Source organism: Seriola dumerili, unplaced genomic scaffold (assembly GCF_002260705.1).
Source record: "Seriola dumerili isolate Sdu_G_001 unplaced genomic scaffold, Sdu_1.0 BDQW01000024.1, whole genome shotgun sequence".
In the NCBI taxonomy this organism is placed as follows: Eukaryota; Metazoa; Chordata; class Actinopteri; order Carangiformes; family Carangidae; genus Seriola; species Seriola dumerili.
This window is the reverse complement of record NW_019174279.1, coordinates 1,983,792-2,010,404: the sequence shown is the minus strand read 5'-3', so window position 1 is coordinate 2,010,404 and position 26,613 is coordinate 1,983,792. Positions and strand designations below refer to the sequence as shown.

The 26,613-nt window shown below is 38.3% G+C and overlaps 1 protein-coding gene across 1 annotated transcript in view; it reads right to left on the bottom strand.

Moving 5' to 3' along the window:
• LOC111234298 (collagen alpha-1(XIX) chain-like) overlaps positions 1-26,613 on the bottom strand; it is a 49,136-nt gene that overhangs the window by 15,993 nt on the left and 6,530 nt on the right. The window contains exons 4-15 of the mRNA XM_022762305.1: positions 26,084-26,207; positions 25,690-25,965; positions 24,918-24,998; positions 24,107-24,226; positions 23,270-23,332; positions 18,440-18,531; positions 14,693-14,737; positions 5,415-5,468; positions 3,377-3,412; positions 1,633-1,659; positions 1,478-1,504; positions 859-912 (exon numbers count right to left, since the gene is read on the bottom strand). Coding sequence (XP_022618026.1) covers positions 859-912; positions 1,478-1,504; positions 1,633-1,659; positions 3,377-3,412; positions 5,415-5,468; positions 14,693-14,737; positions 18,440-18,531; positions 23,270-23,332; positions 24,107-24,226; positions 24,918-24,998; positions 25,690-25,965; positions 26,084-26,207 — 999 coding nt within the window. The remainder of the gene's footprint in view (positions 1-858; positions 913-1,477; positions 1,505-1,632; positions 1,660-3,376; positions 3,413-5,414; positions 5,469-14,692; positions 14,738-18,439; positions 18,532-23,269; positions 23,333-24,106; positions 24,227-24,917; positions 24,999-25,689; positions 25,966-26,083; positions 26,208-26,613) is intronic.

Below are 26,613 nucleotides of genomic sequence, written 5' to 3'. Positions count from 1 at the left end.
ATGAGCATTATCTGTAAGACAAACAGGAATACTCAGTCGTCCGAGGAGCTTAATTTTGATGACGTTGACAAAGGCAAAGGTATTCACACCAAATCAATTCAGCTGGACACAAAAGGACACTCTCTCCACCTGTCCTTGAACACGGCCTTTCAGCTGTGGTGTCAAGGAACAACAACATTCTTTCAGTGAGGCAATCTTCACCCCACCACGATGTTACAACATTTACCAATTACATTATTAATGACAGCACACCATACACATACAAGTACCTAACCTGCGAACTATTCAGATGTATCTGAAGCAACTGGAATTTCACATACAGTATGTTCCCAGAAAGATTGTGAGTTTTTATGTAACAAAACTAAGCCATCCCGAATTGAGAATATTGGAGTAAATGCATACTTTTGATTTGGGCATTACATTAAAAACCCTGACACTTGTATTCCTAACCACAGCTATTGCGTTCACAGGTGAGAAGTAAATAAATATGATGTAGGCTTTCACTTGTTTCACTCATGGAGATTGGCTCTGTCCCAAACTAAGCTGGCCTTTTAGGAAACTGAACACTGTCCACCACAACCCGGTGGGACTCAAGCATGTGTGCTGCCAGTCATACTGTGAGTGTATGTGACCCCTTGACCATGGAGCCCATTCATTAATTGCCATACAACAGGCTCACACCACCCCTTCCCTCTCTCCAGGTCCGTTGCAATCCCCTTGCCACAGATCATCTTTGCCTCCCCCAAAAACAACAACAGCCGCTCAGCTGCTGTTTGGCCTTTCCCCAGGCTAGGTCCTTTCAGTCAGTACAACCACCAGCCAGGCCACACAACTAATCGACTGTTTCTGTTTACTCACCCTTTTGCCCTCTTTGCCTGGTTCCCCTGGCTGACCTGGCACCCCAGCCAATCCCTAGGGAAAGGACACGTATGATCATGAATTGGGCGCTACATTCATGTACATTCGGTGCTGCAGAAAGAGATTATGGCTCGCTACTTGTAAAAAGTGATGCAGACAGATGTTTGTGCCAAATGTTCTCTGCATACCAGTAAAGAACTAGTGGGCTTATTTGCAGTGATAGGAAACATAGCATTAGCTTAGTTAGAACAGCATGAATAGATAGAATGGAGTATGTACAGCTGTAGTTTCTATTCTTATTCATGAACAGTTTCTAGGTGACTTCTCCACCATCCCCTTAATAGGCAATTTGCAGCCTCAGTTGATCAGAGCTTCATTCCATTATTCTACACAGTATCTTGATAAGGAACTGTTAACAAGTTAATCAAGGTATATGCTGAGCCTTGATTTTGTTTTGAAGTTCTTGTGCGAGGATATGCTTATGGTGCGTCAGTAATTGCTTGATGAACCTAATAGGTGTGCTCAATTGCTTGAGAACATGTTATGTGCACATTGTCAAACAAGACAAAAACAGACAAAAATGAGATAGTTGACTCGAATGTGGTGATTAATTAGTTACCTTATCTCCTTTGTCACCTCGAGGGCCCTGAATGTGGCAAATAGATTTATGTTTACAAGAAAACATAAACTCAACAATATTTATTTGTTTTCAGTGAATAATATAGATAATATATATAATATAAACAATGTATAAGATGAACATAATTAAAGTACCTGATCTCCTTTGGGACATTTGTCAACCTGAGAATCAAACAAACAATCAAAAACATACAAGTCAGTATGAAAACACAACTCGCACGGTTCATACACAGTATAACAATACATGGCCAGTTATAGGCAAGCAACACAACTGGTCATGAGCTATAGTAATTATCCTTGGCCGCAGTGACCCTAACAGAAGTTAGGACATGACTATTACTACACTCCCCAGACACCCCGCCGGCCACTGTCAGAAAAGGGCAGACAGAGTCGTCTATTCACCAGGCCACAGAATGGACACAAGGCCACATACAACATCTCAGCTTTCAAATACAAGCCAAATAATTGGTGTCCTCTTTCAATCGGCATCTAAAAGTCAAACACTTTTGACTTTTCTTGGAAACAGCTGCAGAAATGGCCGTTCACAACATACTGCAGTCTTTCACATTAGTCAGCGGCCTCACGCAAAGTCAGAAAAGAAGAATAAATACTATTTAACAAGGAGGCTGAGAGTCCTAAGATATTTGCAGATGTATCTATAAAAAAGAGTGACAGCTCTGACCTGAGACAGAACATTTCTCAGTCTCCCTGCAGTTCATTTGCCAATAAATCAGTTATTCATGTACAATGGTAAATGTTTTTGTTGCAGAGTTTTGACCTTGGGTAACAAACAATACAACGCAAATCCACATTACTTTAGGAACATTTTCTTCTCACGCTTACCAACCAATTTACTGGGATGATGTGAAAAAGTTTGCTAAACTAAAACCATGTGTGCTAGTCAGGTAAAAATTGTTATTTTTCTGGTCCTTAGAAATGTAAAATTAGCATTAGAGAATAGCTAATGGATGGTGGCAGTGTTCTGTCGGTATCGTAGGCACTTTGGTGTCATAAAAAGGGCAAGCCAGAAGCATTGGGACGCCATGTTTGTATCACTCCAGTGCTGATTAAAACTGGCAGGATGATCCCCTCATGATGCGTACGTAATTAGCTTACCACCCGCAGTATACCTTTAATCTCCAGTAGCCGTCAACTCCCTGGCTACATGCATTGTAGCCAGGGAGTTGTGTGTGTGTTCACATCTGTGCCCACACATTTACTATATGTGTTGATAGGTGGCTATGCAAGCATCTGTGAGTATATACAATTATCTGCTGCCTGCTGAAAAATGTACTTTTAATGTGTGTGGGCACTAGAATGAGTACATTTATGTTCTCTGTCCTCTGGACCACAGAAGAAACACTAGCACAGCCATTCCAATTATAAGATTGAAATACATAAAGTGTGGTGTAGTTCTTCGTGGGTGTCTGTAAATGCTAGAAGTCTGCAGAGAAAGCCACCAAGCCAATAAGTGCATGTCTCACCCATGTAGGATACAGCTAGCGGCTACGTGTCAACCTCCATCCCCACCCCAAGGCTTGGAGCTCCATTCCTCTCTGCCTGGCTGCTCATCCCTATCCTTTTGGCCCATGTGAAGTTGCCCACTGAGCCCTCTCTATCTGCTCCTTGTTTGACCCATTCCCAGGCGATGGTAATGTGACACAGAGACTGCTCACCTGAGTGCCTCACTTTCCATCTCTGTGGGCCAGATGTGTGTAGCGCCGTGTGAGCCAAAAGGCTGTGATATTTACAAAGCTCAGTCCAGCCTTTTCAGGTCACACCCACATGAGTATATGTCAACATTATTCCTGTTCTTTTGAATGTCTTTACATATACAGATATAGCATAATGAGATGTAAATAAAATAGTGTGTACTTACAGGCAGCACCGCAGCTCCAGGCTTACCCACTTCACCCTGTGAAGGACGATAATAATTAGTGAAAACTCCAAAAACGTCAGTCAGTAACATCTTTAACATACTGTGTGCAATGGTAATGGCTCCTGCCAAATCTATACAATATATTCTAGACTTTTAAACATCTAGACCAAAGGCTCAATATGTTTGTGATAACAAATCTGAAGGTCAGGTAAAATAAGACTGATTATGCATAGCACAAATATTTCAATATATGTACTATATGTGCTACACAAGACCATTTACTGGTATTTACAGTATGTCATGAAATGAAGCCTGTCTGATGACTTTCACACTGTCAGACAACTGGCAGGTGGGCTGGTGCTATTAAATGTGACGGGCCTTAAAATAAACACAGCCGTACTATATCATGTAAAAGCTTTGCAGTATTAACAATGGACAGGTATGATAACATTGTTTGGTGACTGTGACATACAGGCAGTCACAAAAAGTCATATAAGGAAAGAACTAGATGTCTTTTGACGCCAGCATAACCCAATGTAAGCAATGATCTCACATGCTTTTTACTGCCTCTCTTGTTTTTTTGTCTTTTCAGATAAAACTCATATATCACTGTCCAATATTTTTGCAGTTCTCTCCCCTTTTTCACTACAATCCCAACCATACAATATAAAGCACTGAGTTGAGAATCAGTGGACTTTACAACTGGCAATACCCTTTTATCAGATGTGGATGAAAGAAAAATTGTGCTTGTAGTTCATATCCATTTTGTTGTCTAAATGAATGTCACAGCTAAAATATGCCTGCTATGGGATATTCGGGGGACTCATTACTTTGTGCTTCCAAATCTGCCTCCCTCTGTCAGTTTCAATACAAACAAACGTTCTCTCCACACACACCCCCCCCCCCCCCCCCCCCCCATCCGGAAAATAGGATAAAATACCCCGTGAATCTCTGTTGTCTTCACAGAAACACACAGACCTCATTATAACTTCAAGGCTGGCAGACAGAGCATTGCACCTACAATTATGCGGTGAGTTCTACCAAAAGACAACAAAAAAAAAGAAAAGAAAAAAAAAAAGCCCCAATAAGGGAGGAAAAATAAAAGAGCAGGAGATATGGCAACTAATTACAGGGAAAACATTTCATCTCATACAAGGAAAATAATCCCACTGTGGGATGAAAAGAATAGAAAAGTTTAAAAAGACCAATATTTTCTGCATTGCAACAAGATTTAATCTAATTCATGTCAATGATGTCAGTGAACAGACTATAAAGAGGGCTGCAGATAAGAACAAGGATTGCATCAAACTCATCTCTTGCATTTCCAGCATGTTCAAATCTCAGGTTAACATTGGCATTTTAATCTTATATTGTGTTTTTAGGGTGACTTTGTAATATCTGTCCAGCCACAACAGCAATGTCTATTAATGTCCACTGTTCCTGTAAAATAAACTAATAATAATAATAATAATAATAATAATTAAACCAGTCATGACCTACTGGACACAACTATGTAACTGTTGAATTCCTAATATTTAAGAACAAAATTTTGTCAAATACACTCTATATTCTAAACCAACAGTCTCTGTGAGCAGTCCAAAAAACAGAAGGCAACAGTATGCAGTCCACATTTCTGCAGAAGGCTTTAGTCCCATAAAAACTGTTTAGAGAGGGCAAGATAAAGGGATTTTGTTGGGTATGTCCATTACAAACAGCTACTCCTATGAATATACAAATACTCTGCAAATATAGTGAGTGGAACATTTTCTCTCAGCTGGGATAAAAGCTACTGTATATGACCATCAGTAAGGCCTTGCTAAGTTATGATAGCAATAACAATATTCTTTAGCTGGCCTTGTTTGGAGTAGCAATCATAGCAGCACTTCAAACAGATGGGCAAACACATTATTGAGACAGGGATTACAGCTCGTATAAATCAGGCAGATTCCCAGAAGTATCTATTTTCATTAAAAAACAAAATCAAGAATAATTATAGTGTGATTTAGTCCAGTCCAGTATGTATGACAGACTCACTCACTTTGTCTCCCTTGGGACCAACTGGACCAACTGGCCCTGGGTCACCTTTGAGACCCTGGGGACAAAGAAATATACAATATATTGAAATAAATCAATTTCCATTGTGAGCAACTGATTAAAAACTTGTTAAAAAAAAAACCCCAACAAGTGTTACTGTATGTCAGTATGTTGACACTCAGTAGACAAGTATCTCATGCAGGTGTGAGATTCTCATGCCTGTCACAACCAGTCTATGAGAAAAGACAGATAATGTCAAACACCAGTCGGTGCAAGTAGCAAAAGAGAGATTTACAATCAGCTGGTTCCACTGTGTTTACCCCGTGTCTCTCTTTTCCCTCGCCGCGCTCAGATTTAGCAAGGACAGTGATTGTCATTGCTTTTACACCTTGAAGCAGAGGACCTGGGGGTGGGATTGAACTACGCAAGCTCGGGGCAAAGTCAAGCCTCTTGGTGGTGAAATGTGAAAGAAGAAGGACAGCTGAGATAAAGAGTGTTAGCTGATGAATGAGGCTTGACACATATTGACAGGCTAAATTTGCAGCAAGCCTTGTTAGGTGTGACACATTTGGGCCAGTAGCAGCAACTCTTTCAAATAGGTTAGGGGGGATCAGGAAAGATGGGGAGTGTGAGCAGTCTGTAAAATGACTCAGAAATACAATAATTTGTCATGGTTAAATTTAGAGTTAGAAAGGCTATTAATAGTGAATTATATATCTGCAGAAGATGATTACCTACCCTTATCACATTAAGTCTGGCTCCACCAGAGACATGACAAATTCATTGCCTTTCGCTGCAAGCCTCGTATTAAACCCCAATTCAGAAAACTGAAGCCACGGGAATGATGTAAAATAATTGCCCCTATGGAAACCCATGATACAGCTTGCCTATAAGTTGTACTTAAAATGACATGATTGTGACGTGATTTTATCAGATTGTATGTGGGCACTCATCCCACGCACACTGTCAATAATAGGGCAGCTGGCTCATAGCTGTACATAAAAGCCCAGTTCTTTATTTAAATTGACTGCTTAACCACTTCACGGAGGCAATATGACACAGGGGGATCCAGAGGCAGATTTCCCTCTGAGTTATTACCAGAGATGTGGTACGAGGCTCATCTGATAACAAGGACGTAAACAACTTCAGGTTCTGTCAAATACAGAAGCGTATTTGAGTAATCTTATACGAATTTTGACACCACTCTTGTAATAAGGAGATCTTGTCTCATTATTATGGTGAGAATTGTCCTGCAATATAAACACGTTTCCTTGTTATTGTGATCATTTACAGTCATTATGTGCTTTCCTCTTGTTATTTTGAAAAAGGGCAAATTTAAAAACATTTCTAAAACCGTATTACTGCACATTAGTCACTTCAGCCCTATAGAATAACGTACTTTAGCACCATCTATTAAAATACAAAGAATTAATAATGGCAACGTATACCAACATATTCATAGACAGAACATCTATCAGCTTGTCAAAAATGGTTTGACTCAGAATTTGATCACACATTTGCGACATAAAAAGACACCGTGATTTTGACAGCGTGAAGTGTTTCTGAGAGAATCAGAAATGAATGACCCCACAAGAGGTTAAATGCCTCGGACTCGCCCCCGGTCAGTTAGAACTGTAGAAGCCTGTCGAATGAGAGGTGAAACGTCTTCAAGAACCTCAAGCAAGTCCAGTTGCTTTCATACAGCACTTAGAAATAGCATGACCTGGATAACTGAGAATCTTCACCGGCAATCAGTGGTAGGGTTTTCGGCTGTCCAGAACAGCATGAAATCTGCCTTACACTAGTCCACAGTTTTCTAGCAGATACATAATAGATATCCCCTTTGATCCATACAGAAAATACAGTATCTACAAAGATGTATTAATACTTACCTAATACTAATATTTAAACAGAACATATACTGTATATATATAGTGGCATGTTTTTTAACATAGTTCCTGACCTCTTTCACTCCATTAATTTAGTATTATTTGAAATCATATGCTTGATTATCAGCTCAAGTGGAGCTTGACTCAGTGTAGACAGTTATGACTTCTATCCTGATGGGAGTGGTATCTTCCAGGATGACAATGCCCCCATCCATGGGGCAGGAGGGGTCAGTGATGACAATGGTGTGAATCATATGCTATGGCCTTCGCAGTGACACGCTCTCAACCCAATGGAAAACTTATGGGAGATTTTTGGACTGACATGTCAGACAGAGCTCTCCACCACTATCATCAAAACACCAAATGAGGGAGTATCTTTTGGAAGGATGGTGTTCATCCCTCCAGTAGAGTTCCAGAGACTCGGAGGATCGATGCCAAGGAGCACTGAAGCTGTTCTAGCGGCACATGGTGTCACCCATCTGTCCATCCTAAAGCAACATGTTCTGCCTAGGACTCTCATATTTAAGTTAGATTTACTAAATAATACTATTACTATGTAGGGTTGTGCTATAAGTCATAAATATTTAAGGTAGTCCTTTTTACATCACTGCTGTGAAATGAACTTCCCTTCCCCAGCATATTCTCCTGCAGACACAAGACAATATGTTTACAAAAGAGCAAGAGAGTCAGTTACTTTTCCTACAGCACAACATGTCCTTATCAAGAAGCAGCTTCAAGTCAACTCAGTCAATCAAAAATCACTCTCTTACCATATATTACTCTCAGCCTTTTTTTTTTTAGCAAGCTCTGCTTTGCAACTGGTGAGGATAAACTGTGTACCACAAAAATGTTTTCAGCTAATAAAAATTTCAATTACAACAGTCTACAAAAGCAGTTTTACATGAAGAATTCAGAATTACGTTCGCAATGTGCGAGCAGTGTACTCTCTCCTCAGGCTGACTGATGCTCACTTTCCCATGTGTGCTTGTTGTTGTTAATTTTGTATGACAAAAGGAACTTTGGCTAAGAAAAAAATATATATTTTTGATAAAAACTTGGCTCAACTGTTTGATTATTCAGATAACTCCAGGACTGCTGAATTGTCAGTGCCAAACCTGTGCAGAAGCTAGACACTGTGGAGCTGCACAGCATCGGAACGTGTCTGTAGTAACGTGCATAAGAACAACCGCAGCAAATTTTTTGCTGGGGTTTTTGGCACTCTTGCAAATTTTGCATTAAATCTTACTCAGGGACAAATGCAAAATAAACACACCATTAACCAGTGTTTGCTCTAATTGTCCAATTTTCCCATAGCCTTTACTTTACAGCATGTTTTCTGAATTAATTCAGAGTTGGTGCTTTGAATATGCTCATTACATTTTTTTTGTAATTAGTATTAATGCACAAACAAAAATAAAGACTACATATTATATAGTTTTAGCTTTTTTGTGATAATTTTTGAGAAATTATTCACATTGTGGAAAATTTCATGCCGTTAGACATTCTGTGTTCTCACATAACAGAAAAAGGTTTTAAGTCATTCATATATTCCCTTTAAGGAGAGCAGAAATTTAACCAAATACTACTGTATTTAATAAAACTGACACAAGACAAGATTTGTCTGACAGACCTGGACCAAAACGTATTTGTTGTCACTGCTCTACAAAGCTGTGCAGTCAAGTGTTACCTTCCAATTTTATACAATTGTCAATGTGTGAAGTTGTGCGAGAACAGTCTCTCATCCTGTTTCTTCCCCTTGTCCAGGCCTCCACCTATAAAAGACTTTTAAAGCAGTCATTCTACTGGTCTTGCTCAAGAGAAATGAATTGATAGAGGGAATAATGCAGTTATCATTTAAATAAGAGCAACACCAAATGTCTACATCATGTGTAGAGTAGAAAGTGGATTAGAAAGGGAAAAGATTTACTTATATTTGAATTATGTCACATATCAAAATATTTTGAACTATGCCACTGACAATGACTTATTACTTCTATAAAGAAAACTACATACACTGCTTTGAGACTAGCATCCATGTATTCACACATGCAATAGTTGCATAATTTTACGTTTTGTAAAATGTTGATATGATTTTCAAAAACTAGGCAATAGTTGTGATATACCAAGGGACAGACAATCTTTAAGTCAAACAGAAAGGTTTCCTCAAAATCCAAATGGCTGAATATGTTGTTTGCAGAGCAGTAAGTGATATGTTGATTCAAACTACGCTGTGTTAAATCGTCTCAACTGACCAACACTAAATTATTCAATTATGATGTATGTTGATGATTGATGAGGTCCCATCTCTGAAGTAGAAAACATCTAATGACCCCATAAGGGAAAACGCGTATTTCTTTTTTTTAATCATCCTACCTTCCACGCAATACCCTAGTTAAGATGCTGTCTTTCTGTCTAATGGCCCTCTGTCGTGAGCCCACAGGTCCAAATCAGGTGCTCAGTGACATAGAGAGAGATGTAGACTAGAGAAGCTGGGTATATTGTTAGCTTTTGTTGCAAGCTGTGGGCTTTGTTGAATTTACAGGGAAGGGTGAAGGAGGGAGACAAGGCTGGGAATAGGCTGGAGCTGGCTGTGTGGCTTGTTGTTCCTGCAGCACGAGGTCAGAACACTGTGGGGAGCTGTGTACACTTGCCTGCTAATTACACACACCACTGTGTCTCGTCACTCCTGTAGTGGTGGGGCCACAAGACAATCTGGCAACTCCCCAGCCCCAGACAACTAAAACAAGCAAATAAACAGAGCCAGAGAAGCAGGGATGTACAAACGCAGTCTAATTATGTTTGCTTATACCTTTTAACAACCAGAGCAACTGCAGGTCATTGTCCGTGCCTGACAAGAGTTAGAATGATTGCAAGTTTTAGTTATTGTACACAATTTAATCATAACTGGGCTGAGCCTATTGGGGAGGATACCAAATTAAAATTGCAGCTGTACTAAGCAGTCAGAACATTCTGGTGGAGAAATGTTGTTATACTGAATGACAGGCCTTTAAAGCTCTGTGGAACAGGATCTCTAAGTAACATAGATATCTTGAGTGTCGGCCTACAAATGCCAGGGAGGTTACAGCAGGAAATGCCTTTTGTGACTTTCCATTTGCTCAGCGATACACCACCACATAAACTATGGTACAAGACTAATCACATTGACATTGGGTGCTGGAAAAGATACATTATTAGCATGTTTATTACACTATAAATAAATACAGTTTACCAAGGTAACATAAACAAAGGGCCACTGTGTGAGGATATCAGAGTTCACTGTCAAGAGATCCTCTAGTGGGGAGGATATCATGTTCTATCAGTGTTGCTTGACTCCTTTTCTATGTCACTTCGCTCTTGAGCTGAACATCATGTAGCCACAAATGTAACTTGGATTACCCACAAGATAACACGGTGTGCACTCCTTCTGTCCCATAGGACGCGTATCTGCAAAACGATACTAGATCACATGCTCATTCATAGAATTCTGCCTTCTCAGGTGTCTACTCCAGCTTTAAATAACATACTAGCTTTAAAAATGGACTATGAGCTAATTGCAGTAAAGGGACAGATCATGTAATAGAGTCTGGTAGTCGCAGTAAATAGGTTAACTTAAATCATCAAGCAAGTTTATTTAAGAACGTAAAAGTCTTTAATTTGTTTACAATCAAATATAGTAACCTACATCTTTTCTGCTATTCCTACTACTGTATGTTGGCCTGACTCCACACTCACTCTATTTTCACCCACACAAGGAGCATTACAACCACAATTAACTGAATTTGAGCATTAGAAGAGTTATATTTAGATTATATTTAGAGCTATACTCTCAATATTGAACTTTATATGTATATGCATATGTATATATGTACATACACATGCACACACATACATATATATATACATACATAAATACATACACACACAGATACGTGTGTGTGTGTGTGTGTGTGTGTGTGTGTGTGTGAGAATGTATACATATATACATATAGGCTATATATACATCGGTTTTACAGACTTAAAGGAGCAATGTGATAGCCAAAAGATCTGGCAGCTTTTTTAAAAAAAAAAAAAAAGAAAAAAAAAAATCTCTGAAAACCTATTGTACATTAGCTGCAAAGCACCAAAAAGCAAACAAAAAGCAGAGCTAAAAGACAAGTGAAAACTGGGCTTAGATTCAACACGTGGGCAGAAACCAGACTGAAATCAATGCTAATGCTGCTCTGTAACTGCTAAATGTGCAAGTAGGTAACTGTTTACTGACAAGTTTGGCATATTAGATTAAATGGTGATAATACTGTGTGTTAAGTAATGAGTTTACACTTGTTTCTACGGCCTCCACGTTAATGCAGGTAATGAAAATACAAGCTTTTTCAGCACACACTACATTTTTAAGTCTATTTTGTTTTCAGTTACATACACGTATGTATTATACACACATTTATTATATTTATATTTTTATATATATATATATATATATATATATATACAGTATATATATATAGGTTTCCCATAAGCACCATAAAATGGCCACTCTTTAATTTTGACATTTTGGTAAATACACTTGTTTGCTGTCTTACTCTGTGTCACATAAAAGAATTTATGAATGATGAATGTAATCTCTGTGTTTCCAGGACAAACACAAGTCCAGAACATATTAACCTTACATTAGCCCTGAGACAAAACACAGGCTGTATCAGTCACTGCCTTGTTAGCTAACAACAGCAAGACTGGCTGTCGCTGTGCTAAGCTAGGAAAAACATGTCCCCGATTACTATAACAGGTGTCTGCAATGATGAACAATAAAGCTTCAAAAGTGTACTGATAGTCCAGCTTTCTCAACTTTGTTTCTTTGTTTCAAGGAAGTGGGGCACAGCATAGCAAATCCCTAGGAGACAAGTAAGGGAGCACAGTCAACCATATAGGATGCACAAAGATCATAAACAAGTCTCCTCTCCTGCTACGCTCATAGTAAAACATATTAGCATCTCAGACCAGATCAGTGTACTGGTCACACATAGCTGGAATTGATATTGATCTTATTATCCTGCCTGCAGGTTTGATGGCATAAAGTGCGTGTGAATGGATGAATGGATGAATGAATATCTGTGAACGTCAGCAGAACATGAAAAATGTTACTATTTCTAATTATTTACTGAATCCAGACACAATGCAAAAGAAATCTCATTTCTGAAGGTGCCTCCCACACACACGCACACAGAACAGAGAGGAGCAGGGCGGCCACAAGACTATGAGCACGTTATACTGACTGCAAGTACTTGGTAACAAATATATTTATACAAATACATGGCTCAGTTTGATTTCCACAGTGGCCTGATGATCCTATTATCCATACACATAATAGACCCCTCCCTTCAGAGGGCTGTACTCAATGCACTGACATGCAAATTGGCAAATGACATCAACTTGTGACTTTCAGCAAAGTATTAAGCAGCTGCTTTTCTTAGAAAATGGTTAGCAACACAGTCTCAGTCTATCCATGCTGAACAAGCTTCCAGCTGTTTCCAGTTTATGTACTGCTGAGGTCCAGTCAACTGGAGCCCAGTGAGCAGAGAAAGAAGAGCTGCTCTGTCATTCTTTCCTCCTGATTGCTTTACAACTAGTGGCAATCAGTGAATAAAAACACGATCCGATCTGATCCGAGGAATCATGTATATTCACGTTCTTCCATGATAGTTCATGTAAAATTACGACTAGAAATCAGTCAGTCTTTGATGTGGACAGAGTTAATGTCCAGTTAGGTGGTCTTGCTTTCCTCCAGATTTCTATGTAAATAAACTTGATCATGTCATTCATATGCAAATATGCATATGACGTCAACTGGCTTTTCAAGTTGCCAATAGCTACTTAGCATGGAACAAAGAGAGCCATGCTGGTTGTGGGGAGACAAACTAATGCTTGAATTTGTAACCTGCCAATTCTGGTTTTTTTTTTGTTTTTTTTATTTTACTTCAGCCTGAACTTTACTTGGATTACTGCACACTTACAATTATCTGGGATTTCCCTTTGAGGGGTGATAGGAAAGGGAAAGCAAGTAAGGAACAAGTACAAAATCTGTATTGTAGATATCATCTGAACGTGTACCATTAATGCAACATAAAGATTTCTTGGTATATAGTGTATACATACATTAAAGTGCTTTATTATGATCTTAGTCATACAGACTATGTGTTGTCTACCAATGTTTTAAAAAAAAAAATTACATTTTCATACATCACTGCATAGCAGCAGTGAGCAAACCGATGAAAAACACAAATTTTAATACCAACTGTTGGAGGGCATCAAGTGAATTATTTGAGCTGTGCAGAAAACTGCAGTTAAAACATTCTGATTTAAAGGTTCAGTTATTCACCCTCTAACTCATTTTATAGTTTGACAATGGTCAAAGGACTAACTGCATTTCTACTGAATAATTCATTTTACTAAATCTTGACAACTATTCAAAGTATCCCAGTAGTTTTTTAATAATATTTTAATCAACACAATGTATAACAAGGTCCTACTGCTAGTAGAATTATGAGGTACTTTCTGACTTGTACGAAATAATTTTAAATAATACCAACTACCTCTACTGACTAGTATCAGTCAATAATCTTTCAGCTTGATATACATGTGTTTATCCCTGGTTTTCTTTACCGATTTCTCTCTGAGTTACTGTTAGGGCAGAGTGCAGGTCCACAGCCTGCAGGGAGGCTGATTTCTGTGGCAGCTGTTTCTACTCAAGGGGAGGATGGTGATGAAAAGAACAGTCCCTTTATTAAGACACTTAAAACTGACCATCTGCACAGCTACCATCTATTGAGATTGCGTCAGTCTGGGCAAACAAATGTTGTACAACATAAGACACCCTTTGATTTAACTAATACTAAACAGCACTCATTTGCTTGTGCCCTAAATAGCTTCACTAAGATCCCAGAAGAATCAGAATTCATTTCAAATGCATTTACAAATAGCCACGGAAAAAAAAAATCATTTACTAAAACTTCTTGTTGTGGTTTACTGTATATTACATTACATCGGTTTCATCACTGCAGCCAGATTTAAGAGCATGCAGTAAAGTTTAACCTGAAATGACACAGAAGGGGATTACAGTAATTTGAAAAATGAATTTAGTCCATTAGTATGCCGGGCCCATGGTAGCATACATATCAATTAATTTCACTGCAGAAGGACATTGCAGGCTAGAACACACTTAGATCTACTTCAGATATGACAGGCACCTGAAAACAGCCACACAGAAAACGCTGCTTCACTCCTACCCCCAGGGCATCACACAGAAAATGAAAAGCCTATAAGAATTGATTCCCTGACGAAACTAGATCTGGCTGATGTGCTATGTATGGAATATATGTCTGCTGAAGAGACTAGTACTTACCTTCTCCCCATCGATTCCCTTTTGCCCTTCTGATCCAAGTTCTCCCTGCAATGACAAGATTGAAAGTTAAAAGGCAAGGAGAGGACCCTTGAAAAGTTTTTACACCCAATAGGTCTAAACAATTTGGCATGGTTCTTTAATTCCACTTTCCTGTTAAGGATTATTAGAATCACCCAGGCAATCTATAAAATCCACAGCAAGTTTAAGGAGGAACATGGTCACTCCATAAAGCTTGTTTTAGTGTTTCATAATTGATTAGATGTTGATTACATATGATAACAAATACTTTCATCCAAATATTTCATCTGCATACCTCTTGTATTTTTATAAACTCACTTAAACCATTAAGGGGTTATAGTACTTTCAAGAAAACCATTTCTCCTCAATAACATGCAAATTTAAGCACCGAAGGACTCTGCAGCCTTATCACATCACTGTACTGACAGACTGTGTGGTGTTGGTATGATGTATTGTTCTTGAATCATTGTGGTTACAAGAATCTGTCAACACTGACACAAATAAAAAGATAGGACCAGGATGGCATTGTGTCCCACGTACACTACCAGTGGCAGTTTAAAAAAAAACTCAAGTCTTCTAAATGCAACTATCTTTGTAAGTAACACTGTGCTAAAGGGGGTGAGAGTATCTAGAACCTTTTTCTCCTGCCCTCATTGGTACAATAAAGTTAAATCCCAAATTCTAAAACTCACTCACAGCTCCTTCAAACTGAGCCAGGCAAAGAACCACACATTTGCACTACAGTGATAAAAACACACTTGGGAATCAGATACCAAATTCCCAGCAATATTGTTTGCTTTGCGAGCTCACTGCATCATTTCAGCTTCAGCAAAGTCTATAGCATGCGTAAGATTATATGTAGTCAGGGAGTAAGCTGTTAGAGGCTTATTTCCACAAATATAACATCTTAAAGGCTTATTTCCACAAATATCTGCCTGATCACTGATTCTTCTCAAACTACCCAACCCATGCTTTCCACACACTCTGCCAGAAGTGTGCGAGAGGTCTTGGAACTTGTTGGCTCTGTTGTCAGAGTGTAACCTATCCAGTTTTATGACCTCAGCTGGTCAGTAAAGGTCAAGCAAACTCCCATAGCACAGTGTCCAAGGTCAATCATATCATTACTCATATAATATCAGCCACACAAAATAAATAAAGCCACCAAAAGAGACTGAAAAAGTGCACGTCTTCAGGCACCATCTCAGACAGAAGTGCCTTGTGCCGTCACTATAGAACATGTGTCCATATATCTATAGATGTGTAAAAGACAAGTGTAATAATAATATTACGAAAACACACATTGAGAATGTAACAAAACACATTGCGATTTGTGCAACAAACAAGTTTTATGAGACATCTCAGTGCATCTCACAAAAATCGTTATTGACAAGAACTTGAGCTGAGGTATAAAATACTACAAAGCATGGTGCTCTGCATTAGCATCATATCAATACTACTGCTACTCCTCTTAATGTAGACTTTTCTTGTGCACTGTAGTGTAACAAAAGAGCTTTAGCTGGCTCCTGAACCTCATCTCAGAAAGAAGAAGGGGAGAGAGCTGTGCCATTAAGTGTTATTCCATATTCCATGTATCGAGGTTCATGAACAAAAAATGTCACCCCACAGTGATCTTATCATCTCCAGTGGATATAGGTTCAAGATTAAACTGCCCAGGGATGATCCTATATGCTGCTGATGCATGAACTGCTTCCACAGCAATCTACAGTGCAATTGATCACTCGAATGAAATCAAGTATCTCGTGGATATATAACAGGACATTCTGAACAACACCCGCATACTAGCATTACAGGAAGTGGTGGTACCTGGTGACTGGACCTGCCCTCTTTGACGTAAGGAGATTAACACAGACATCCAAGAAGCCTCATTTGATGGTCAACAATCTTACACATGACAATATCATGCAATCAGAAGTCAACAACAATAACAAAGTAGTCATTCCAGTAAAATGTAATTTTATTGAGAATACGCAAAATCTAGCAATTTTTTGAGCTCCTCAGGAATGTAACCTCAACAGTGAATTACAAAACAAGCACTTTGCCAAGTACGGCCCAAAGTTATGGAACACACTACCTATAGACATCAGAGAGGCCAGCTCACTAAATACTTTTAAAAGAAAGCTTATTTCTTCACTTTAGCCTTTAGCTAGCTCTGAAACTTTGCACTTTGCGCCACATTTATGCACTGCTCAGCACTTATTTTAAATTTTCCTTTTATTTAATGATTTATTATTTTATCTAATTTTATATTAATGTTTTTAATGTTTTTAATTTTGGATCAATGCTTTGTTTTTATGTTCATTTTATGTCTTTTCTTTTCATGTGAAGCATTTGGTGCATGTCATTTCTTTGTTGTAAAGCCAAGTGCTACATTTCTTGTATGAAAGGTGCTATACAAATAAAGTTTATTATTATTATTTTTATTTTTTTTTTTTTACTTAGCCAGAAAGCTTCCATTTAAGGTATATGCACTTTTCTCACAATTTAAATTTCCAACAAGACAATGACAACGCCTGTCACTTCTGGCATTCCATGCCAGCCTGGGAAGGGTGTAGACGTTGGTTGGGGATCAGGAATAGTAACTTTTCTAATAATAATTAAAAGGGCTTTAATAAGTGCATCATAATGGACAGCTTTTGAAAGACGTGCATCTTAAAATAAAGAACTCAATCTTAGAAAAAATAAAATACAAAGCAGCTAGAGTTTGTTTTTCTTCTTTTTTGTTAACTCCATTTCACATCTTAACAGTCTCAACAAATCTTAACAACTGAACAGCTTTGACAGCTCCTTTTCTCTTTCTTTCCCTTGTACTGTATGTCCCAGTCCTCCACTTTCCCCACTAATTTCTCTGACTCTTGTCTCTCCTGTGTGTGTGTATTTCACTGACTCGAGTAATTGGCTAAGTAGCATCACATGATCAGTGCCATAGAGGCTAGAAAAGCTGCCCCGGTTAAAATAGAAACACTCAGTCAAAATCTAATAATCCTCAATAATTTATAGGTTATAGATCCAGATCCCGGCGCTGTCCTATCTGGACCCAGACTGCGGTCCACCTGTCAGTGACCTCAGGCATGGACGGTTAAATGTTACCTCAAATATTCATAAAGTTATGCAATTCATTTGTTTTTCACTCAACAGCGAAGGGCTTCACCAAGAGGGCATAGCTGAGACACTTAAGTTCACACTCAGATCTCAACCCTCTACGCAGACAGCCAGACCATCCAGTACAAGTTGCTATTGCAGCGACAAAGACATGATCCCTTCTGGCTTCCCACCCAGGAAGACTGCCAACTGTGTCCATTGAGGCGCTTGGCCAAGCTAGAAGCACCTTTGCTTGGGAATAAACTTGGGTCTCTCCAGCAGTACGACACTCTCCTTCACAAACTGGGAACCCACTTGTTGGTTTAGTTTGATTGTGAGATTGCTTTGTTGTTGTTGTCTGTGATGCTTTGAGGAGGTCAACAAAAAAGCAAACCGGTGATACAAACCAACGATGTTAGAAAATCTACTTGGAGAGTGAAGTGACAGATTCCATTAATCACTAACTGAAAAGAGCCTCATGCTATTCACCGGATCTGAAAACCATGTAGTCAAACAAAATCAATTTGAAACTAAGACAAAATTTGTTAAAGACAAAACAAAACATAAAAACTAAAGTTTCCAACCAAGTCCATGCCAATCACAATCACAGCTTTAAGAGCAAAGCAATACTGTGGGAATGTTAGGTTTTTAACTTGTTTCAGTGGTGAGTATCCGACCTTATGTCCTTGGTTTCCCTGAGGCCCGGCGTCCCCTGTGTCCCCCTGTGACAGAAACAACACAAAGAACAGTTAGTGAAAGGTCTCTCGTTCACACATTAGTGAATAGCTTCATGAAGGCTTGTCATTTCATCAGTGATCGTGCTCCAACAGCTGTTCCATAAGTTCTTGCTGACACAGTGGCTCAGCAGCTGCGGATCAGGATACTGTTTCCTAACAACTGGAGAGCACGAATCTGAACGTTGTCAAGGTTCATTGTATTGTTTTAATAACTGAATAACTAACTTCTTGAAAAAAAAAAAAAAAAAAAGAAGGCAGGACAGGGCAAGACAGGAAGAAAAGCTTGATTGTCTTTTGAGTGTCATTTGACGGGGCACAAGAAAAGGAAACGAAAGGGATCAGATTGTTAAGAGAGAAGATGGAGGCAGATAGTTATTCAACAAATTAAGGCAACACAGAACTTGCTGCAAGCTAAGAATCTAATTAAACATGATGCCCATTCATGGTCACATCTTCATTACAAGCCCTGTTTGTTAGAACTCAATAGGCTTGCTGGAAGAACAAGAACATGTGACTAAACCTAATAACCAAGATGCCATCTCTATACTGTGGATTATTAACCCATTATTCTAGACAACAGGCCCAGTCTATCTTTTGTAAATACTCAGCATCTGATCCGTAAAAAAAACAGTTCTTGAGTGAAGTCATTTTGTAGATATTAAGCATGTGGCATAATGTTATACTTTCTATGGACTCAGCAGTTAGATTAGACATTATGAGACAACAGAAATTCACAGCTGCTGATGTCATTTGTTAATAACAGATAAACCTGCGATAAAATGCATATGAGAATGGATGTACATTTTCAATTCAGTCTTCTTTAATTGAAATTGTCCATTCAACCACTGAACCAAAACCCTTTATATAAAAATGAATAACGTTTTGACACTGATGCATACAATAGGAACAATGAAAGTTTTTGACAGCCAATCAAAATTTAGCGTTAGTCCAATAATAAGCTGCATTAAATAAAATTCCCGGTATAATTCACTTTGGAAGTACGATGGGTATAAATTGAATTAGAGGGTACTAATTGAAAACACAAGCCATACGGGCAGGAGAGTTGTAAACGGTGCAAAAATAAATTACGGGTATTGTAAATGGGGAAGAAATTTTAATTTCACCATTATGCCTGTGTTTTTTCTTTAGCATGTACATGCAGGAGCTGTAAATCTAGTAATACCCGGATTTATGTGCAAGGCCATAGAAAATGGATATCCTTTCAAGTAAGCTGCATTCTTATAACCCACTACTTATCTGTTTAATTTCCTGAGGGATTCTGGATTAATCATAGCAGTTTAATCCCTTTGCAGTACATTAGAATCCTCCATCAAACTCTCACTGCAATGCAGGATATTACTTTCTGTTGGAGTAACACAGCCAAAGTAATCCCCACACACTTTTCCCAAGAAGTGCACTGTGTAGGTCACAATGATTGGCCTGCAGTTCTCATTATGGACGTTTTAAATGCTCTAAATTGCCCAGATGTCTTTGATTAATCTCTACAAAGTCAAGCTAAATTGTTAATAAATATACTCTGACTATTTTTTTAATCTTATACAAAATGGGATTCTCATGTTGGTAATTGAAAGTCTCATGAGCTTACCTTATAGACAGTATTTGCTATGACTTTGTTACCTCATTGTGTTATGTGTTGTAATTTAAATCTAAATGAGTGCAGCACTATTTAATAGTCACTGGAACTCACTTGGAAATTTAGGGATCAATATGAAATAAATATGCTTTAACAGAGGTGCACTGCCACCATAATTTACCAGACAGATTAATGTGAAACAAGGTCAAAGTAGATAAAAGAAAAGAAATTACGACACATTATTATGTCAATGCATGACGTTTTCTGATATATTGCGAAGACGGTTCAGAATAAACTACTTCTCTACTTTTTTTTCCTGTTATGAACTGCAAATCCCACAAAACATGAAAACATTTTCACTCAATGATTAGTGACATTTTGTTGCCTTCAAGTATCTGCTGTTCTTGCACAGGATGATTTTGTTCCATTTGTTTACTTCACTAAAATTTCAGCCAATGTCAGTGAATGGCATACTCGTACAGTATACTGCTTGACATCATTTCCTTTATAGCTCTGCTTGCACTACTAAATCAAATATACCTTAACCTCTTTCCATGTTAAACCAATATGATTTATTTCTAGTTATTCATTGGTAAAATAATGTGTCACCAAAACCATTGCATCACAGTCTATCCAACACAGCAAGTGTAGTTTGTGAGGACACATTAAAACTCTAAATTAAGTAATATAATTATCTCAAAGTACCACTGTCTAGCTTAAGAGGCACTTGAGCTGTTGTGCCTGTAAGTTTTCACTCATCATTTGAACAAATGTCTCACTGCCTGAGATGTACTTAGTCAAGACTTAACCATGGTATGATTTTCTCCACACTGAAACTGTCTAAAAACCCTTGCATGCAAGGTCAAATTGTTTTTGTGCTCTGCATTCTCAACTGCAAGTCATTATACTATACATGTATAAGGGGATGAAGGCGATGTGGAGAAGTGGATTAGGAGGAAATGGACGTTGAAATGAAAATGACAAAGACACAAGCTGGGAGGAAGACAATAAAATAAATGTCAAAACAGAACAGATAGTTGCTCATATTTACTTTCAAATTTCATAATTTCTGTAAAGAATGCTGGAGAAAAAAGCGAGAAAAAACCCAACAACATCAGATTTAGCAAATTATTCTCTGCTTCAACCTCCTTTAAGTAAGGGCATGGTAAAGGTTTGTATAGTATAGCAAGCCAAATCTGCTTTTCACAGAAATATCTTAATTTAGATGTATGTCATCTTGTGCCAGTTTAGCACCATAGAGGGCTTAGTCTTGAGTGTGTAGTCCCTGATCATGTTTTTCCTTAACTTCATTGATTTAGTGTTCAAGCCTGTAATAGGATTTGTTATGAATTTTGTTGTTCAGTAAGTAAACAAATGGTGCCAAGTATTGATTTGCTGAAATTAGATTTCAGGTGTTAACAGCATGAGCCACTGATTCCGAGCAGAAGACATGGCCTGCAGAAATAACAGAAAAAAATAGAATGGCCTGCGCCCCTGAAGAGTATGTTTAAATCACTATTGAGCACTGAGTATTGTAACAGCTCAGTAATGTAGTACTAAGTACACTGTGAACATGCTTTTTTTGTACATAGATGGTCTCTACAGATAAAAGATGTGTAATAAGTGTGTCTTTGGATGTGCCCTTAGGCCTCCGTTCAACACTTACTGAGGAGATATATGGCTACTTGCAAAAGCATAAGACACTGAAAACATGTCACAGTGCCTACTATGCATGATAGCCTTTGTGGAATGTGATGATGCATTCTTACTTAATGAATATAGTCATATCAATTAGCAGCAAGTAATCAATCACCAGCACCACCAACACACTCAAAGTGCACATACACACACAGTACAGCTTTAGAGTTAATCCCTGCGAGGTCAATTAAGAATCATTAGAGGCCAATTATAACACATTTACAAATCTGATTAGTACAGTCTGTTGCTATACACACATAGTTCTGAATATAATATTCAATCTATCTATGATTGTTTTAATGAGTGCATGGTTGTCACCTAACCATATAAATGATAAAGTACCAGAAAACGAAAAGTGTAAAAACATCTAGATCTACATCTATATGATATATCTCTATGAACAGAATGACACAAGATGCCGAGAACAGCGACCTGTTTTGTGCCTTTCAGGAATGAGTGGTTTTCCAGCCACAAAGGTCTAACAGTGATCCTGCATCTCTTAATCCCACAGTCACATCATGGTAATTAGGACACTGACCCCAAAAGCCATCTGGTCTTATCAGGCATACAGGACCACCACCTGTCCATCCCTATGAATTCCATCCATAGTCAAACACATTCTCTGTTGCTTCTGTTTTTAACCTTGTACAGACAACTAAAAAGGAGGTTTTGTAATCCAAACGATGCGATTCGTCAAGGGAAAAATAACACTTTTTTGTCTGGGTATTTGATGGCTCCTTTATGTTTTTGTCGTCTTTCAACCGACTCAACACCCACAATTTCAGTGACTGGGCATTTGCTGTTTGCAATTCCATCTGTCTATTGAGCTGTCATGGAGAAAGCATCCTTCTCTTTTTGAACTACACCTATTTTTCTCATGATTGGGAAAATGTATGCTTTCTCAGTTCACACTCCTTGGGAGATTTGGGAGAAAATTCCCCTTGTGAAGGTAATTGTATGGTAGCATCTCTGAAGGACCTTGCCTGAGGAACACGAAACTCTGTCAGAAACATAGACATTTGCTTGCTGAGAGAGAAATACATTTCTCCTTCTCTGGCAATGCATTTATGACATACAAGTATAAATTTGTCACACAGGGACTTGATCTTTTTCTTGACATTTAGACTTTGCAACTGTCCTTGAAACCCAGTAGTATCACAGAGAAAACCCACTGCAGCAGAAGGACAAAAGTATGGGTATTCACAACAACGCAGAGAGTATGTAAGCCCAATGATAATATTCCTTATGATTAAATGAATTTTTCTGCATTTTCTGTGGATGTTGAACATCATGCTGCCAACCTACATAAATCTAGAGTGCAGTGAAAATATTGCATCTCTAACATCCACTTCACACATGCATGTTTCCTTTTAAATAAATACCAAGAGCAAATAGGTGTAAATATCAACTTCATAAAAATGTTGTGTATACCTTGTCTCCTTTATCCCCTTTTTGTCCTGGCACTCCAACTACCTCTGGAAGTCCAGCATCTCCCTGTGCACACAATATAAATTAGTAGAATTAAAACATTTCAGACACATTTATGTCATCAACATAAATCCATACTTAATAAAGCAGAATGAAAAACAGTTCTTTACAGTACCTTACACCTAAAAGAATTATTCATCAGTAAAGTAGTACAAATAAGGTACATTCCTCTAAGAAATCCGGCCTTTACAGAGTTGTGTTACTTCAAAATGTGTAATCTTGATTAATTGTTCCTTTCTTGATATCTCAAATCTATTTCTGATAGAAATGGACTGAATTTGTATGGTAGCAAAATACTTTTTTAATCTAGGAATCCAAAACGTTGATTTTATGTTGAAAAGCTGATTCTGTTTGTAACTTACACACAAAATATAAAAATCATAAAAAGGGGGTGTGGAATTGGACACCACCTTGGAGCTGCACCATCTGCTCCCTTCAAAGAGGGCTTGAAGCTTGTAGGTCTCAATTTGCATTTTAATCTAACATTAATTTTTTCAGTTTAAAGAATCCTTTTGCATTTTCACACATTTTATAGCAGGCTGAAGATTTACCATGCTTAAACCGTTTGGGAGAATTATACTTGTGTTTTCTAATAGATTATGGCTATACTACCTTTGGTTTGCTTCCAAGGAAAATACTATTTGGTATAAATGTCCCTTAACTGACTGTTTAGTGCCTATAAAGGATAGAGTACATGTGGTGTAAATCAGTGCTGTTTCAGTTACAATAGACATTACACTTACTCAATTAGAGGCCCTTGTTGGGGGGAATTGATTGTACCTTTTCAGCTGGACAGTGACATCTGTCAATTGACTGCGAGACCGGCTGAGACAGCATCTGGGGGAGCTGCTCTGTAACCAGGGGAGGGGAAGTCCCATTAAATGTCTTCTTGGCTTCACACTGGATCAATACAGAAATTTCACCATTTAGACACTTTCCTTTGTCATGTTTGATACATGGAAAAAAAACAAAAACAAAATCCTGTAATGCAGTACACTTGCGCCAAGGTAACCTGGATTTTAGGCTGCTTATATTTACAGTACATCATGCTGCAAATAACCACTATGAAATGTAGACTGTGCAGTGAAACTTAGAAAGTACTAAGCAGCCAAACAGTGATAAGTCCCTCTCAAGGTTGTGACAATTCCCTTGGAGTAACTTTACACTGACATGACAGCATGCTTATAAAGGCATGTCATGGTAAAGGGTCGAAGGTCATCCCTCCATTCGGAATCACTGTTCCATTAGCCCCTATTGATTATACATTGATGGAAGATCTCTGTTATTAAGTTTCTATCTGGGGACACATACCCCCATGCATGAGAGACAAAACCTTATTATACTTTCACTGTCTGATCACACTGTATCTGTTTAAGTACAGTCTGTGCAAAACACCAAGACATGACCTACTGCATTGTTACATTAGAGTTTTGTGTCTCAGAATTTTGAAGGAAAACTTATATCTTCTCATTTATTTCTTTAGTTATGAAAGGCATTATGAAAATATAAATTCTTACTAATTACTTATTGGCATTTAATTGACAACAGACAGCAGGTATTAACATTGCACTAAGACGATAAAACATTTTACCTTTGGTTCCAGTAGCTCACAGCAATTTTCCAACTCAGCTATATAAGGGTCACAGTAGATTAGAATTTGTCTCAGCTCGATCTGTGGAGAAGAGCTCTCATTAAGGGACCATTAAAGCATCATACAGTAGTTTCATCATCACATTGTGTTGCTCTTTTTACAGACAAAGGTCTGCTCTTCACTGGCTGAGACGGCACAATTTATTCAATTGTCAGCTGCTCTAGCTTGCAGTTGTCCAAATGCTGTCATTCTCTTTGCCTCTAAAGCAGTTCAAAAACATCACATCTAAACCTAAAATATACATTATTTCAAAAAAGTTCTGAATTCTGCATGAATTGCTGCTGCTGCTTCAGACCAGAACTTGAACCCTATCATTTTTTTTTTGATGCACTGACTGAACTATCTTTACAAATCATGAGGAGTCAGCTGTTAATGCTACTAAAGCCCTGTTCTACTCAGAAGCATTGGGTGGAATAGCTGACCTCATGTTTTTTTTAGCACTTTGGGGCACCTCTAGGAATGAGCATAACACATATGTCACAATAGAGGATTTACACAGATTAAGACAATATGCCACTGAAGCATGTTTTAAATACTTTTCCAAAGCATTTGGAAATGCATTCCAAAATTGTTCATAAAGTCAAGTACTGATAAAAACTGGAGATAAGGAACAAAACTGTTGGACCAAAAACTGGTAAATCCTTAAATGACACTATCCAGATTTAGCTCAAGACAAACAAAATATGTTGGATGAAGTTAGCGTGGGACATACATCTACAGGCCGTCCATCTTCCACTCGTGTAGTGATGAGAGTGCGCCCGCTGAGGTCAATGGTGTCCTTCTCATCAGTCCGTCTCCTTTCTATCAGCTTGCAGTCCATGTAGATGGAGACCATGTTACTCTGCACAGAAATGCTCAGCTTGTGCCACTGGCGATCAAAAAGGGGATGTAGGTCATTTTTCTTAAATGTGCAGCAGGGAGTGTTCTTTGCCAGACCCTGGGAGGAAAACTCCACCGCCTTCTTGCCACCATCAACCACAACAGATACCTGAGGAGCAAATGAGCGTTTAAAAACATTGCAAAGAAACATCTATCCCGTCATATTATAGCATATTTGTAAATACTGAAACTGATATATGACATTAAAATATACAGCGGGGCCTGACCTGACTGCCTCCCGACTGGTCGAATATCTGAAAAAGATACCAGCGGTCTTTTTTTGTTGTTCTTCTTACTCGGAAGATGGAGACAAGGGAGTATTCACTTGAAAGCCCATTTGGAAACACTGATCTAAACAAACACAATATAACACAGTCAGATCTTCACAGAATATAAATATCAAATCTATCATTAAAATATCATAAAAATGAAAGAGTGTCAGGTGTCATTTCTCAATATTGATAGCAAACTGTTTTAAAGCTTTCAGTGGCTGAACAATGAAACAGCCAATCAACTTCAATGATCGATAAAACATCTCAATATCCTGCTACTGCAGAGACATACACATAAATAAACCTGACAAACTTGATTCCATTTAGCCTGATGAATTTTATACGGGCTTCCCTGTCATTCAGATAATGAAAACGTATAGAAATTGATCCAAAGTCACAGAAGCCAATCTTTTACCTCACTGAGATACCGTGTGCTACAGTTAAGGGGTTACAGATGCCTCGTGCAATGCAGCTGTAGGTTTATG